Here is an 18,146-nt window from a genome sequence, read left to right as displayed (position 1 = left end):
TCAGCCATGGACGCAGCTCAGGTGGGAAATTCATGCACGGACCTTACCTGGTGGTCTAGCGGTGACATTGGGCAGGAGCGATCTTCCTACACTCCTGCCCCGTGCAGAGCCGTGCTGCGAGTTCCCATGGTCTCACAAGACTACAATGGGAACTCCTGTTGTAGTCTCGTAAGACCACAGGAACCCACAGCACGGGTGTGCAGCATGGCTCTGCACGGGGAAGGAGTGTAGAAAGATCGCTCCTGCCCCGTATCACCGCTAGACCACAAGGTAAGGTCCGGGGGGTGGGCCAGTCAGCCCAAAAATTATTTGCGAATTTTCCTTATTCGCGGGTCGGCTCTGCCCCTAACCTCCACGAATACGGAGGGAGGAGTATATACTTATGAAGGGAATTTTTAAAAATAAAGTAAAATTCTGGAATATCTCGTGGCATACCTAGAATCTCTTCGGGGCACACCACTTTGCCGTGGCACACAGTTTGAGAGACACTGCATTAAAATGTGAGGCCATTAAATATTCCATGGCAATGCAGAGAAAGAAAATTGTGGCTTTTGACACACAGACAACCGTGAGAAATTTTGCCTGGTCCAGAGGAAGGTAGAAGGGTTAACGGAGAGGATTTCATTCCAGTTTGGGGGGTTTCGCTGTTTTCCTTTGCAACCAGAAAGAAGTGCTTATAAGTTTTGGTTTTTTTTTTAAAAGACTGACTAGAGCAGTGGTCTCAAACTCAAACCCTTTGCAGGGCCACATTTTGAATTTGTCAGTACATGGGAGGGCCGCAGAAAAAATAGTTAATGTCTTATTAAAGAAATAACAATTTTGCATGAGGTAAAACTCTTTATAGTTTATATATCTTTCCTTTTGGCTAAGTCTTAATAATAATATTGTAATTTATAGTTAAAGAGACATTGTGATCAAGAAACTGTTTTATTTTATTTTTGTGATTACGATAAACATACCGAGGGCCTCAAAATAGTACCTGGGGGGGCCGCGAGTTTGAGACCACTGGACTAGAGGTAAAACAGCACGTGTGTGCATATCGGAACAGAAACAAAAGTGTCAGCATATGTCTGGGCCCGTTTTTCTATGTGTAAATACTGGCCTCACAAGAACTTTATGCACAAGAAATTTTTTTGCAAGACTGATGTGAACAGGTGCTGATACTGTTACGATTGGTTTTTGTTCAGACATGCGCACGAGAAGCTGTGCTTACCACAAAACCTTTGTGTAAAATGTCCCGCACGGGCCTTCCTTGATGAATGCAAAAGTTGTTCACACACAAAAATCTGTGGGTCTTTTGCTTTCTGCGTGGCACGGAATCGAGTTCACAGTAAACGCTGCCCCATGCGACAGCCCCGGAGTGGCTACTGAAGTACAAAAAAACATCATTCACGCAGATTTTCAGCGATCTGCCTTAAATTTGAGGGGTTATCAGATTGCTGTCCTGTAAGGCAGCAGATGAGTATGATTTCAAGGTACGCTATTCCTAATGCAGAGAGGCCAAGGAATCTGCTTCAGGCTGGAGATCTTGGGAAAGTCCTAGTTTTGAACTTATATCCCCAAGGAGTATGGGATTTTGTTGTGCCCTATCTTATCCAATGAAATCAGTGCTGCACCAGGATGGGATGGCCTGAAATCCAGGACTGAACTGTGTAGTTTAGCATCTTTGCTAATGAGTAGGTATGAGGTACATTTGCATACATTGGCAGCAGCCCATGTCCTGAGACGTTGCTACCTTTGGTTTGGGCTTTATTCACTACCGAGTCCATGAAGAGTTAAATGAGCTTGTTTATGCTTTGCAGGCAGAAACCAGCTCTGGCAGCTGAATTTTTTTGTTTGGTCTATGCAGGGTTGTCTATGACCTTCATCTGCTGTGATGCCTTTGGGAACTAGTAGTAACCGAGTACATTATCAATTCTTAATAATGGAGTGGAATCTTGAGAGGTCCTCTTTGGGCATAAAGTGAGAGTGTGTATTTTTTGTCTGACTGCATTTGGTTGTCTGCACGCATGCAGTCGTACTTGTACTTGCGCACACATGAGCGGTGGCCCATCAGGTCCATGACCTGTAAGGTGATCCTTGTCTAAAACCCTTTATTCCCCTTTATGCTTCTATCTATATGCTTTCATAATCCTATCTCTACCTCTATCTGTATCCCTCAATCCCCGCATCCTTCAGGAATTTAGCCAATCCTTATTTAAAACCCCGTAGTGTACTCTGTCCTATCACAACCTCCGGAAGCGCATTCCAGGTGCCCACCACCCTCTGAGTGAAAAAGAACTTCCTAGCATTGGTTCTAAACCTGTCCCCTTTCAATTTAACCAGTAACCCCTCCCTCCTGTAGCAAGTCTATGCGTTAGGTGTGTTGGGGCCTTAACGCGTGGAATAGCGCGCACTAGCCGCTACCGCCTCCTCTTGAGCAGGCGGTAGTTTTTCGGTGTGCGTGCGCTGAAAATGCTAGCGCACCTTTGTAAAAGGAGCCCTATGTTTATCACTCGTATTTGTCCACCCCATTGGTAATTTTGGGGTGTTTTTTTTTTGTTGTTTGTTTTTTTTAACTTTGTACGTACACCGCTTAAACTGATAGGCGGTATATCAAAATAAAATTAAGCTTGAAACTTAAGACACTTGTTAACAGAATCACAGTTACTAAAATACTTAAGCGCCAGTAATGTAGGACCGGGATTTGAAAGGCCTACGTTTCCGGTGCTTAAGTTTGATGGAGAATCTCCATGCCTACATTGACTTTAGATGTTTTATTTCATCGATACCGCTAGGCTGACCTACAGCATCTTCTGGAAAGAATTAAAGACCACTTTGTTTAAGAAATTCTTAGTCCTAGCCAGACACTCTCCCACGAACATAACTTCCACACCTTACCCTGAATTTCTTCCTCACACTAGGTATCCACATTCCCTGTCTGCTAAAATTCCCTCTTCATAATTGTATCCTGATATTCGCTGGTGTCCGACTATTTTCAATTGTAAGATGTGGCAACACTTGAGAGGGTCCAGAGGAGAGCGACACGAATGATTAAGGGCAAGGAAAACCTCTCATACACTGAAAGATTGGAGAGACTTGGGCTCTTCTCCCTGGAAAAGCGGAGACTCTGAGGAGATATGATAGAGACCTACAAGATCATGAAGGGCATAGAGAAAGTAGAGAGGGACAGATTCTTCAAAATTTCAAAACATATAAGAACAAGAGGGCATTCAGAAAAATTGGAAGGGGACAGATTCAAAACAAATGCTAGGAAGTTTTTTCTTTACCCAGCGTGTGGTGGACACTTGGAATGCACTTCCAGAGGACGTAATAGGACAGAGTACGGTACTGGATTTCAAGAAAGGATTGGACAAATTCCTGCTTGAAAAAAGGATAGAGTGGTATAGATAGGGAGCTACTGCGCAGGTCCTGGACCTGTTGGGCCGCCGCGTGAGCGGACTGCTGGGCATGATGGACCTCGGGTCTGACCCAGTGAAGGCATTGCTTATGTTATGTAAAATAGTTAATTTCTTATAATTCAACCTATGTATAATTTTCCTTTCAACCACCTTGTATTCATCTACTGTAATTCGCTAATTGTACAGCTCTTCTTCTTTGTGAACCGCCTAGAAGTCGCAAGATTATGGCGGTATAGAAAAATAAAGTTATTATTATTAAATTATTAGGCGCCATGCTTACATCTGATTCCAGTGCCTAAGATGGGAGGCATCTCCAGGCCCCTACTTTTATTTATTTATTTTTTTAATGATCTTTAAATTGGTTTTTAATGACATGGCCAATTATCACGCCAATTAAAGCGTTTAAGTTATGAGACAGTAGGGCACCTATGCTCCCCTAATTTACAACACCATTTATAGAATCCGGACTTTTGTGTAGATATAATATATACGGCAAATAAAGCTTTGAAGGGTAACTTTATAATATAGCACCTATGTAAGAAGTCCAAAAAGGCATCCATATAATATAGGCAACAAAGGAACCTGTGTGCCTCTTTTTGTATTTTTTTAATTTACTTTCTATCTACTGGTCTGAACAAAAGATTCCAGCAACAGTTATGAAGGAATGGAGTAGAGAGAACTCGGCTTTTAATTTGCACGTGAGGAGGTTTTTTTATGCCAAGGAGAGTTGTGGGTTTTTTTGTTGTTGTTGTTGTTGTTGTTTTTACCTGCCACCTGCCTCTGTAGGGTGGAGGATGAGATCTGAGGCCTTTTTCCTCCTCATTTTTCATTTTATTGTTTGCTCTGCTTCTCTGGGCACTTTTTCTATTAGAGTTTTACACATACATGTACCTGTTTTGTTTTCGATGACAAGTAGAAGTGTGTTTCGTTCTTACAGTATTTTTCTGCATTTCTTTTGTATTGGTTTCTATTAGACTGAAGAATTAGTACATTAACACATTAGACATACATGTGTTGACAAAACATATAATCATATTTAAAAGGGCTGCTTAATTCTCTGACTGTTCATCCAGCTCATTTAGAAAGTACTTGAAATGTAGAGTGACATGCAAATCAGAATAGAGATATTCAGGTTGGGATTTCTCAAGTACCACTTAGTATGATAGAATAGGCAGTAGCATAGCAAGGGAGGTTATTGCCTGGGGCGGTGGTACCTGCCATTGCCACACTGGGCAGTCCCTCCCCCCCCCTCTTCCCTGCTGCTTGGACGGCCCTCTTCCCTGCCCCCTGCTTACCTATTGAAATGTTCACCAGCACGAGTAACATTTTTCATCTGTTTCTCGCGCCAACGTTGGCTTCCTTCTGATGTCATGCCCTGGTCCCGTGAGCAGGAAGTGACATCACAATGGAGGTGGAAGCAGCAAATAGAAGTTGATGCTCGAACTGGTGAACATTTAAAGAGGTATATGAGGGAGGGGGAAGCATAGAAGAGAGGTGCCGCCCTCCTCCCCCCCCATGAAGACGGCACCTAAGGCAGTCCTCCTCTTACTATGCCATTGAGAACAGGATATGCCAACTTAGAGCCTGGTCCAAAATACACCAAAGAATGGACATTTATGCACCGATTAAATCCATTTTAAGACAAACATTAAAACGAATCTAATCTAAGCAGGACTTCTTGATTGCACTTTTCCAGTACAGGTTCAAGGCGATTTACAATTTAAGAGGCTAATGTAGGAGCACGGGGAAATATTTCCAATACAAAGGAGAAAAGCAATAATGTTACAAAGGGTTTTTAAAAAAAAGTTTGGACAAATTCTTGAAGGAAATGTCGATAAAAGTTGCCAGAGGTTGTGGTAAGAACAGACAGCGCAGCTGGTTTTAAAAAAGGTTTGGACGATTTCCTGGAGGACATGAATTGAGATTGCGGGGCGGTAGACTTAGGAGTAATGTTTTTTCATGAAGAGGGTGGTTGATGCCTGGAATGCCCTCCCGAGGGAGGTGGAGGAAATAAAAATGGTGACGGAATTATAAAAGCTGCGGGATGAGCACAGACGATCTCGAATTAGTGTACGAAAACAAATGGTTGCAGATGTGTTTGATGCATGGAGTGGAGCTTAGATGGCGACTCTGGCTGTGAAGAACTAAGGCTGATACTGGACAGACTTTTGAGGTCTGTGTGCTGCAAATGAGGAGATGGGATAGGCTGGAGTGGGCTTTGATAGCAATTCCAGTAGTTAGAACCTATGTCCGAGAAATGTCAAAACCAATTTAGTCATGAGTTAATAATGACTGTGACTGTTGAGCAGACTGGAGGATCACCGATAATTGTGAAATCTCGCTAAATTAAAAATTTTCACTTTTAGCGAGATTTCACAATTATCGGTGATCCTCGACGATACATACAATCCGTTTTTTTTTTCTACTGCAATTTTTTGGTGACACATTTTCCTTTCCTTTTCCACCATGGACCCCTGATGAAGGTTGTCCGAAACACGGACCGTGTTGGGTCCCCTGTTTGGTAAAAAGGTTTTTAGATTATTTTGGTTTGTTTGTTCCTGGTCAAAGGAAATACTACACAAAACAAGCCAACTTTCTAAATTTAGGTGTCCCTTGGAGCACTGGTTCCCAACCTTGTCCTGGAGGACCACCAGGCCAATCGGGTTTTCAGGCTAGCCCTAATGAATATGCATGAGAGAGATTAGCATATAATGGAAGTGAGAGGCATGCAAATCTGCCCCATGCCTATTCATTAGGGCTATCCTTAAAACCCGATTGGCCTGGTGGTCCTCCAGGAAAGGGTTGGGAACCACTACCTTGGAGCATACGTAAAGCCTGACATTTATGTCGGGGGACATAAATTTCTATTCCTCTTCTGAAATGGGGGCGTGCATGTGTATTTGTTGCCCTACCCGAAACATGCCCAGGCCGTGCCCTAGCTACACCCTGAGGTTGTGGGTTCAAACCCACACTGCTCCTTGTGACCCTGGGCAAGTCACTTAATCCCCCTATTGCCCTAGGTCAGGGGGTAGGCAATTCCGGTCCTTGAGAGCCGGAGCCAGGTCAGATTTTCAGGATATCCACCATGAATATGCATGAGATGGATTTGCATGCACTGCCTCCTTGAAATGCAAATCTATCTCGTGCATATTTATGGTGGATATCCTGAAAACCTGACCTGGCTCCAGCTCTTGAGAACCGGAATTGCCTACCCCTGCCCTAGGTACATTGGACAGATTATGAGCTCGCCAGGATAGACAGGAGGAAATGCCTGATTACCTGAATAAATTCATGTAAACCAAGGGTCTCAAAGTCCCTTCTTGAGGGCCAGAATCCAGTCAGGTTTTCAGGATTTCCCCAATGAATATGCATGAGATTTATGTACATGCACTGCTTTCAATGCATATTCATTGGGGAAATCCTGAAAACCTGAGTGGATTGCGGCCCTCAAGGAGGGACTTTGAGATCCCTGCTGTAAAACGTTCTGAGCTCCCCTGAGAGAACGGTATAGAAAATTGAATGAATGAATAAATAGTTTTCCAAAATAGGAATTTTCAGTGAGACTTCTAACTGGGATATAACCTATTCTTTGGTTGATACCTACACAATGAATTTGTTAATTATTTAGATTTTCCTCAACATTGGTTCTTTTCAGCGGCAAAAATATCGGCCAAGCAGCCCTCGCAGCAGGGGTAGGGGAACTCCGGTCCTCAAGAGCAGAATTCCAGTCGGGTTTTCAGGATTTCCCCCAATGACTATGCACGAGATCTATTTGCATGCACTGCTTTCAATGCATAGTCATTGGGGAAATCCTGAAAACAAGACTAGAATACGGCTCTCGAGGACCAGAATGCCCTACCCCTGCTTCACACTGAGGTGGGATTAGCAGTTAAGGAAGAGGCCTAGTGACTCATAAATTGTAGGGATGTCAGCAGAGCACAGTAAATGCTGTACCTCTCTCTAAAGATCTTCTAACCTCCTCATTAAATTGAATTATATTTCATTTGGGCCTTCTTAAACACATCATTTCCTAATCATGTGGGACCGAAAGCCATACTGGAGGTAAGGGTTCAGTGTTTCCTATGCTCACTTCCTGCCAGTCTCAAAGGGGATTCCGGCTTTATTTAGTGAAGTGGCGGAGGGAAAGTCTGGAATATTCTGTGCTATCCCAAACCCTCCTGCTATGACGTTCTTAAATTTTGCTTAGAGGCCCCAAATTTGAATTTAAGCCCTAGGTTCCTCTTCCTGTGACGGTCTTTGCACCTTATTTTGAACTGTAATTCAGTAATTGCAATGTTAAAATCGCACGCAGTGCCTTACAATAATCGAGTCGAGCTAATAACAGGGAGAGAATCACAGTAAGTAAGGCTTTATGGTCGAAAAATGAACAAAAAATTTAAAAAAATTTAAAAAAAAAAATCTCTTTGCTGTGACCAACACTTTGGATTCTAAATTAATTGAATAATCTAGCAGTACCCTTAAATTTTTTTTTTTTTCTTTTTGTTTCCCACTTGTGAGGATAGGAGTCATGTCTTCAGTCCTCAAGGTCGGCACCAAGGGCTCATTTTACTAAGCCGTGCTAGCGGGTTTAAAGCGCAAGACTTTTCCATCATGCACTAACCCCCCGCGCCGGCCTAAACACTACCGCCTGCTCAAGAGGAGGCGGTAGCGGCTGGCACGGCCGGCGGTTTAGCGCGTGGTATTACACACGTTGAACCGCTACCGCGCCTTCGTTTAAAGGAGCCCTAAGGTGCGCTAGCGGTTTAAGCGCACGCTATAATGCCAACGCATCCCTTGCGTTAGTATGTTTTCGTTTGGCGTGTGGTTAGCTCGTGCTAATCTTTGGCGCGCGCAAAAAAACACTAGCGTACCCTAGTGAAAGGAGCCCTAAATCTGGTGGATCTGGATTCCTGTTGGTGTGTGTGTGTGTGTTGACTGTAATTTCTTCGTACTTAGGGATGCAGGTAACGATGGACGGGGGTGACCAGGGTACTTCAGAAAAACGTTGAAAAAACATATTTGTTTGGTAAATATTTTGATGAATTTGCTGTGATCGTACGATGTGGGTTAGCATTTCGTGGTTTGTGAGCCGCCCAGAACCGTGAGATAGTTGCGGTAAATAAAAATCTTTGTTGCGTTATACTTAGGGCAGTCCAAAAACACACAACCTCTTGGTGTAAGCCAAATAGAGGTAATTAAAACGGAGGAAAAAAGGTCTCGGTAACCCCACGAACCCTCCACTAAGGATAGTATACGTTCGTGTTTATAGGGGTTCCAAAGTCTATCATCGACCCAAAAAACCTCCAGATAATTCACTATTTTTCACTTATAATTTTGAAATATATTTTTTTGTCTTTTTAATTCAGTCTTCTTATTTAGCCCTTGTTTAGCTTGATAACTTGTTCATCATTTTAAATATGTAAAACTCTTAATCTTGAGAATTACTCAACAAGCACAGTGGGACTTAACTTAGCCTACGCCTGTTAGCGCCTGGTAACTGCTGTATCAATCCCCATCCCCGACGGGACCCGTTTCGCCTCCGTCTTAGGCGGATATCTATAACGAGAAGAAAAAGCAAAGTAAAAAAAATACGTCGGACCCACATCGCTGAAATGTTAAGAACCACAGTTTAGACTTACTTATCTGAGGAAAATCCACTGCTTGATGCTAGCGTTACTCTAACTAGGAGTCCATTAAGGGAAAGAACATAAGAAATGCCCTCACCGAATCAGACCTTTGGTCCATCCAGTCCGGTGACCTGCACACGCGGAGGCCATTCTAGGTGTTCTTGATAGAGACTTAGGTGTTCCCTTATGATGACCATATTTAGCCGTATCCCTCAATGTTATTTGCAAGGAGGTGCGCATCCAACTTGCATTTGAATCCCATAATGGAGGTTTCCATCACAACCTCCTCCGGGAGAGCATTCTAAACGTCCACCACTCGCTGTGTGAAACGGAACTTCCTGACATTCGTCCTGGGCCTGTCGCCACTCAATTTCAGCCCGTGCCCTCTTGTCCGAGTCTCATTTGACAACGTGAATAACGATGTTTTTTTGGCTCTATTTTGTCGAGACCTTTTAGTATTTTGAAAGTCTCTATCGTATCCCCTCGCAGTCTTCTCTTCTCAAGGTTGAACAAGCTCAGTTTTCCGAGGCGCATGCTCTATTTAACTAGCAACGCTGGTGCGGGAAAATTAAACTTCTGTTGTTGATAGCAACCAGACATGTGCGTGAGGCACCAAAGAACAGCCTATTGAGCACAATAGTGCACGGATTTCATGCTCAATATAGAAAGGCATCTGGGTGTGGAAATCTGAAATAGTTTAGAACCTGGTCGGTCAAAAAGGGGATATCCATGAAAGGTGCATGGTTCCACCAGCAGTGGGTGACTCACCAGCTCAAAGGCCGAAGATAGATGTAATGGTATTTAAAAAAAAAAAAAATCCAAACATCCAGCAACTGAATCTCTCTTATCTAAATGATATCAGATGTTGCCACTGTTTACGGATGGCTTCAGAGGACACAGAAACTCACCTAGTTCTCAGATTCCGTAGTCCTGCGCTCCATGTGGCAACAGGCAACTAATTGTTCTATCTCTGTGCTTCTTCTGCTTGGAAGCGGATGAGTCAGGGCTGTAGCAGCTGGAAAGCCCGAGCTGATATCTGGACTTTTGCCGTTGGGATTATTTAGAATATGCTGAGACAACAGAGCTGCTTCAGGAAATTGGGACTTCTGCCAGACTTATTTGATTTTGTTTTTCAATTTTTTTTCTTCCAGTTTATGAATTATTTTAAAGTTTTATTCCATTGTTTTTACCCCTATTCTTTTTTTTATTTTATTAACTAAATTCTATTGTTTAACGGTTCCTCCCTTCTATTCCTTTTTTACATATTACTTTAATTCATTTAGATGCTCCTATCGGTAAAGTTGGGAATTTCTATGAAATATTCTACATGCTTCTCTCCTCTCTACTCCTTCCTGCCCTCTTCTAACCCCTTCCTCTGTAATAATAATAACTTTATTCTTCTATACCGCCACAATCTTGCGACTTCTAGGCGGTTTACAATCAAGAGTGCTGGACATTCAGCGAAATACAATAAGTACCATATTTGCCGGCGTATAAGACGACTTTTTAGTACCTTAAAATCCTCCCCAAAGTCGGGGGTCGTCTTATACGCCGGGTACAGTTTACATGCCCTTACTTGCGGGGCTGGATGTACTCAGTCGCGCGGCTCTTATTCTCCCTACCTTCTCTGCTTGCAGCACAGAGCCGAACGGAAGTCTTCCCGACGTCAGCGCTGACGTCGGAGGGGAGGGAGGGCTTAAACAAAGCTTAAACAAAGCCCTCCCTCCCTCCGACGTCAGCGCTGACGTCGGGAAGACTTCCGTTCGGCTCTGTGCTGCAAGCATGGCAGGTAAGGAGGAGAGTAGCCTCGCGGTACCAAGAGAGAGGGGCGGCCGCCCCGCCCCGGTTGCAGCACAGCCGGCCAGGTCCCCTTACTTTTGTGGCACTTCCCCGACCGACCGATAACAGCCCGGGTCCGACAATCCTCCCTGCCCTGTAGCCGCGAATCTAAATTACCTTCTTACAGCAGCTGTAAGAAGGTAATTTAGATTCGCGGTTAAGGGCAGGGAAGTTTGTCGGACCCGGGCTGTTGTCGGTCGGTCGGGGAAGTGCCACAAAAGTAAGGGGACCTGGCTGGCTGTGCTGCACCCGGGGCGGTAGAGAAGGAGGGGGGGGAGAAGGACGCTGAAATACCATGGTGAAGACAGGAGGGGGGGGGGAAGGACTCTGAAAGCACTTGAAGACAGAGGAGGGAGAAGAACGCTGAAAGCACATGGGGGAATACAAAGGGGTGGAGAAGGAAGAAGGGGTCGTCTTATACGTTGAGTATAACACAAAACTCTATTTTTTAACTAAAAGTTGGGGGGTCGTCTTATACGCCCAGTCGTCCTATACGCCGGCAAATACGGTAGATATTCAGAGGAAATACAGAGATCAGAGACCTCAGGAGGCAATAGTATAGAAATACAATTTGCTGAGCGAAAATGTAATATGTACATTGTAGTAGGTAATGTCCAACAGCACCTGTTGGGGATAAATAGCAACGTAGAGCTACGATAAGATGAAGATAACAGTGCTGTAAGTTCAGGTGGAATAGGGAGGGGGGAGGGAGAGGGAGAGCGGGTCAATTGTTTAGGTATTTCTGGAACAGGTATGTTTTTAGGCGTTTCCTGAATTCCCCGTATGTAGTGGGCGAAAGCAGTTGGTCTAGGTCTTTGCCCCATAGGACTGCTTGGTGAGAGAGAAGGTGTTCGTGGTGTTTTTTCATTTTGCAGCCTCTAACTGGAGGGGAAATTAGTTTTGGGTGTGTGGTTCTCTTGAGTTTGTTATTAGAAAATGCGAAAAGGTCCGTTATGTACTTGGGGGTCAGGCCGTATAGTACTTTGAAGCAGAGGCAGGCAAATTTAAACCTTACTCGGGCTTCCGTTGGTAGCCAGTGCAGCTGCCGATAGTAGGGTGTCACATGTCGCCTAGAGCTTGCATAGGTATGTGCGATGCACAAATGGAAGAAATTAAATAAACAAAAGGCATACTCCGTTCATTACACACACGCTTTCTGCAAATTACTACTAATAGTACCATTCATTATTTCTATAGCGCTAGAAAAGGTTCAAAGAAGAGCGACCAAGATGGGAAAGGGGATGGAACGCCTCTTGTATGAGGAAAGACTGAAAAGGTTAGGGCTCTTCAGCTTGGAAAAGAGACGGCTGAGGGGAGAGATAATTGAAGTCTACAAAATCCTGAGTGGAGTAGAACGGGTACAAGTGGATCGATTTTTCACTCTGTCAGGAATTACAAAGACCAGGGGACACTCGATGAAGGAGGAAATTTTTTTTTTCATGCAGAGAATAGTTCTCTGGAAAGCATTTCCAGAGGATGTGGTAAGGAGCGGATAGGTTTAGACAAGTTCCTGGAAGAAAAGTCCATAGTCTTTTATTGAGAAAGACATGGGGGAAGCCACTGCTTGCCCTGGATCGGTAGCATGGAATGTTGCTACACCTTGGGTTTTGGCCAGGTACTAGTGACCTGGATTGGCCACCGTGAGAACGAGCTACTGGGCTTGATGGACCATTGGTCTGGGCTTCTGTTTATTAGACACAAAAAAGATTTAACATCCTGCCCGGCTGATATGTTAGATCAGGTTCCTGTTCCGGTGGTTACAGCAACGCAGATAGCTGGGTGTTCTGTTAGAGTCTTCTCGTTCATTTAAACCACGGGTGAAATCGGTGGTATCTCGCGTCTTTTGTGCAAGTTGTGGGACTATCTGTCATATGATCATTTTAGATCTGTTATTGTTTCACTGATTGCTCCATTGCTCGAGTATTGCAATTCTCTGTACTTGCGTTTGCCCAAGGGTGTGCTTCGAGCGGTTGGCGCAGAATGCGGTGGCACGCGTTATTGTTCGTGCCTCAAAACATGCTCATATCTCACCAACCCTGCGTGAATTGCATTGACGGCCAGTTAATGCATCGAATACAAGATTCTGTGCATCATTTTCAAGCTGCTGCAGAATAACTGTCCAATCGTTTTACGCACTAGGCTGTAATTTCATCAGCCAGTACGTGTCTTGCGATCTGTTGATAGGAAGTTGTTTTATTATTTATTTTTTTTTAATTATTTATTCAATTTTCTGTACTGTTCTACCAGGGGAGCTCAGAACGGTTTACATGAATGTATTCAGGCACTCAAGCATTGGTTAATAGACAATGGTGCGAGAGACAAAGGCGCGCCCAGACAATTGAGCGCAGTGAAAAAGTGAAGTTTTCAGTAAAATGTGGGGGGTTACAACCCCCCAAACCCCCCACAACGCCCCCACAACGCGGCACGATGTCTATTAAGTAAAGTGGGGGGGGGTTCCCCCCTATTCCCCCCCGTTGGAGCCCTAAAAACAGTAAGTTTGAGCGGCGCGCGCCTCCGCGCTGCGCTCAATTGTCTGGGCGCGCCTTTGTCCCGGCGTGCTTTTGACCTGACGGGATTTTGCCCTGTCTGTCCCAGCAGGCTCATAATCTATCTAATGTACCAGGGGCAATGGGGGGATTAAGTGACTTGCCTAGGGTCACCAAGGAGAAGCATGGATTTGAACCCACAACCCAAGGATGCTGAGTCTGTAGCTTTAACCACTGCACCATACTCTTCCCCAATGTTGTCAGTACCGTTCTTGAATATTGTGAAGTTACCAGTCAGCCATAAAACAATGTTTTTCAGTGCAGGGACCAGTGTGCTGGAATACCCTTTCCTTGGGATTAAGACAGGTGCCCCCTTTTACTTTAAAAATAAAAAGCCAAACCCCCCCCCCCCCAATACGATTTATTCAATGAACAAGTCAAGCACACGTACACCGATACAAAATTTTACATTAACGGTGAGCTAAATCCCAAATGGTACAATATAGGCAAAACAACATAAGTCCAGGCATTGGTTCTTACAACTGAGACTCGGCATGCAAAATTCCCCCACAGCCTCCCCCCTTCTACTCCCCCTAACCCACTCTCTTAATGATTAACAGAAGGCAACAAAGGAACTGCTGGTTTCTGTAGTCTATTTATAATTTGACTTTTTACCGGGGGCGGGGGGTAGGGTGTCCAGATAAGAGGCCTAAACCGACAAAAAGGCCTTACTCCGGCTTCTAGAGAAATGGGCCGACATAGTTTCCCAAACCATTAAAAGATGAAATTTATTTCTCCAGTACTACCAGCTAGTGTCGGGGGTGCCGCGGTTGGCTGGGACAAGAGGGCTTGAGCTCCCTCTTGCCCTGATCGTGTCGGGGAGTCGGGGAGTCGGCGGGGCAAGAGGGCTTGACGTCAGAGAAAGGGCGGGACCGCCGGAAGAAGCAACGCAGGCGCAGGGCTCACAGAAGGGCTGGGACCGCCAAGAGGAAGCAGCAGGACATCGGTAGGAGCTTCTACATGATGGGGGGGTCGGGAGGCTGTGGGAGTGCGAGCTGTCCTTCAGGGTGGGGGTGCGGGTGCATGCGAGCGGTCCTTCGGGGTGGGGGTGCGGGTGGGAGTGCGTGCGAGCGGTCCTTCGGGGTGGGGGTGCGGGTGGGAGTGCGTGCGAGCGGTCCTTCGGGGTGGGGGTGCGGGTGCATGCGAGCGGTCCTTCGGGGTGGGGGTGCGGGTGGGAGTGCGTGCGAGCGGTCCTTCGGGGTGGGGGTGCGGGTGGGAGTGCGTGCGAGCGGTCCTTCGGGGTGGGGGTGCGGGTGGGAGTGCGTGCGAGCGGTCCTTCGGGGTGGGGGTGCGGGTGCATGCAAGCGGTCCTTCGGGGTGGGGGTGCGAGCGGTCCTGCGGGGGGGTGAATCGGACGTCGGGGGGGGGAACTATGTAAAAAAAATTTTGTTATGCACAGTTTGTAAAAACCGTGTATAATGCGCGCGTTATATGCGTGAAAATACGGTAGTTAACTTCTGTATATCTCCGAGGGCCTGTGTATAGAGTAACATGGAGCACTTCTCCCCAGGATCTTGCAACCAGTTTTCCTTATGTTCACAAGGAATAAGATAATATACAGACGGTGAGAAAATGCTATTTCCAATATCTAAGTAGTTAGTTACCGTATATACAAGATGCAAATGTTGGCTGAACAAAGTGATGCCTGTGACTGCTTACTTGTGTCTTGGACTCACTTGGGTCTCTGGTTTGTCTTTTGTTCTCAGTATGTTGGAAGTCTGGATGTTGCCAGGCCGAACAGCAGGGTGGAAATTGTTGCTGCCATGAGGAAAATAAGAGTAAGTTATATTTTCTTACTGTGACTTTTTTTGCCAAGTAGCTTGTTTTGATCTCCGTGGGTTCCTGCTAGATTCCCCTACTGGGCACGTATTTATTATTGATTGATTATAAGTGCTTAGTATGATGATTATTATATGTATGTATATTGTTTTGCACTTTTGTTAGCTTTCGAAAATTAATAAAGATTTAGAAAAAAAAAAAAAAAGATGGTTCTAGGTTGCGTTTTGGGTAAACATGGGAAAACACTATAAAGGTTCAGATTTTGCTGTTTAAAAATTACAGTTCAAAAAGGTTTAAAATAGAGGCTTCTTTTACTTTCAGCTTGAAAGAGTGATTCTGGAAATCTTGCTATATTGTAATATGGTTTTACTGTATCTTGATTCTGTAGTGTAATATTTAATTGTATTGTAATTGACCTTGTACGTTGAGAAAAGCAAAAAGTGTCAATTGCATAAGCCTTCACACTCTTTGTAAAAGCAAACTTAACTGGCTCAGTTTCGAGTTTTCAAATTTCTAGTTTATTCTCATTTTGATTGAACGCAAATCAGAATTTCTAAGCGTTTTACAATCTGTAATAATAAAGGGAGACAAACTTAACACCGCTGTCCGCCTCCTATTTAACCTGAAAAAATGGGACCCTATCACCCCTTTCTACCACAAACTCCACTGGCTCCCTCTAGAATCCAGAATCACGTTCAAATTCGCCTGTTTTTGCTACAAAACAATATTTGGTTTATCCCCAAGCTATATAACCCCCCACTTCGCCCTTAACCACAACTATAAGAACTCCCGTAAAATTCAACTCTTCTCCTTCCCCTCCCTAAAACTATGCCACTCAAAAAAAATTCCTCGACAAAACCTACGCCTTCCAAGCCGCCAAACTAAACCCTTGGCTAGCCCAAATGGTCCTCAAGGCCTACTACTACCTCGACTTTAGAAAACTACTCAAAACTCACCTATTTCGAGACCAAGACCCTTAATTCCCTTTTCTATCCTCCTCCTCCCCCCTTCTTCTCTCCTTGCTATTCGCAACTCTACGATCAATTTGATATGTAACCACTTGTAACTACTATCTCCATGTTGTTTGCAACTCTATGATCAATTTGATATGTAACCACTTGTAATCTCTGTCTAACCAATGTGAACCGCCTAGAACTCTTCGGGGTATGGCGGTATACAAAAATAAAGTTGTTATTATTATTATTATTATTAACAAGACTGACAGACACAGTTAGGAAAGTTGGGAGAACTACAAATTAAAAGTAAAGTAAAAGGAATATCGGAGTAGGAAGGGAGGCAATCATAAATATTTGAACGGCTCTGTGTAAAAAAATTTTTCTAGATGTTATACACTTCTTGGAAAAAGTAAGCCTTTAATAATCCCTTAAATTTCGATAAGTTTTTTTTCCATCCTGATACACAAAGGCAAAGAGTTCCATATCGTGGGGTCTGTAACTGCGAAAGAAGTGGCCCGACGTGAGCCAATAATTTTCAATGAAGGTATATGGAGAAGGTTTTGCGAGGAAGATCTTAAGATTTGTGTCAGATTATGCGGGATAATAAGTTTATGAATAAATGCCAGTTCTTTAGTAATGTAGGGTCATGAAATGGTTAACTGTTGTTTAAAATATTGCTCTGGCCTACATAGCTAAAGAAAGTTTACAATCTATTGACTTCATCTGCCTAAAATGTATGTCCCTGCCTTACCACATTGTAAGCTAAATAGATAGAGTTTGAGCCATGATGTACCCTGCCCTTCTGTACATTTAACATTTAGAACTGTAAGAGTTAGATAAGTGACCTGCTAGAGTGAGCTTAGGACCAATAATAATTGTAGAAAGTTATAGAACTAAGAAATGAAAATTGTAGTTTTTGCATATATTAGTTTGCAAAAAGGGCATAAAAGTCCGTGTATTTCCTGTTTCTGACACTCTAGTAGGCAGGCTATTAACTGCACTAGAGTCCGGTATACCGTAATAAATTTCTTGTACTTTCTTCACGCCTCTGACTTTGTGTGTCCAAGTGACCTTTCAGTAACTAGAGATTTAAAGGAGAGAAGTGCGATTTTATAGATAATGCGGTATGAAATTAGTAACCGGTGAGCAGATTTGAGCAGAGGGGTGACGTGATCAAATTTTTTCTTATTTGCAAAAATTTTTATGGCGGTGATTTTAATAAGATTCATAAATTAAATAGAACCCACCTGTGTCCAGGCAGTGTAGCCCCTCCTTCTTCCTCTTATGAAGTTTAATCTTTTCTGTGATTTGAGAGCCTTGCCTTGTTTATTGAATAACGTTTGAATATTCTTGTTAAGTATTTGAGTTGTCCTCCAATTTGTGGCCTATTAAGTGTCTTGGGGGGGTTTCTGCTGAATGATGAACGTTTAGGTTTTTTCTTCCATGTATCATAAATCTGTTTCCTTTTTCTGACATTTTTTCTTGGATTTATTTTTTGTCAACTACAGTATTATAAGAAACCAGAGATAATTATTTTAACATTCTTTTATCTATATTTTATAATAAATATGTTATTCTGTGATGTTGGATCCATCAGTGTGGTATCCCTAATGTCCTGCAGCCTTCAGAGGCTTCTTATCCAAGCTTCAGCATTATTGGCATGATTCTCTAAATGGCGCCATTATTGGCGGCCGCCAATCACGTGTGAATGATGTGATGGCGTTGTTTACAAAATTGCACCTCCAGCAAAGGTAGATGCCAGAAATGTAGGCCAGGGATTTCAAGGCCTACGTTTCTGGCGCCTACCTTTGATGTGAATTGCACCTAAGGAGGTGCCTGCCGGTGCGTAATGCCACAGTCAGCATTAGCCATGCATACAGTGGCATTAGGTGTCTCTCTGGAGGTGCGATTCCGACACCTTTTTTTTTTAGGTGCCTTGAAATTTTTTAAGTAACATTTATTGGATAGCCAATTACTATAAACAAGGCTTTAGATCAC

At 43.8% G+C, this 18,146-nt stretch overlaps 1 protein-coding gene across 4 annotated transcripts in view; it reads left to right on the top strand.

Moving 5' to 3' along the window:
• Window positions 1-18,146, top strand: part of LOC117368111 (carboxyl-terminal PDZ ligand of neuronal nitric oxide synthase protein-like) — a 147,802-nt gene that overhangs the window by 18,310 nt on the left and 111,346 nt on the right. For all 4 annotated transcript variants that reach the window (XM_033961444.1, XM_033961443.1, XM_033961445.1 and 1 more), the window contains exon 2: window positions 15,120-15,191. In XM_033961444.1, the coding sequence (XP_033817335.1) occupies window positions 15,120-15,191 (72 nt within the window). The remainder of the gene's footprint in view (window positions 1-15,119; window positions 15,192-18,146) is intronic.

Source organism: Geotrypetes seraphini, chromosome 10 (assembly GCF_902459505.1).
Source record: "Geotrypetes seraphini chromosome 10, aGeoSer1.1, whole genome shotgun sequence".
Lineage (NCBI taxonomy): Eukaryota > Metazoa > Chordata > Amphibia > Gymnophiona > Dermophiidae > Geotrypetes > Geotrypetes seraphini.
Note: the sequence above shows the minus strand (reverse complement) of the source record. Positions and strands in the feature narration are given on the sequence as shown.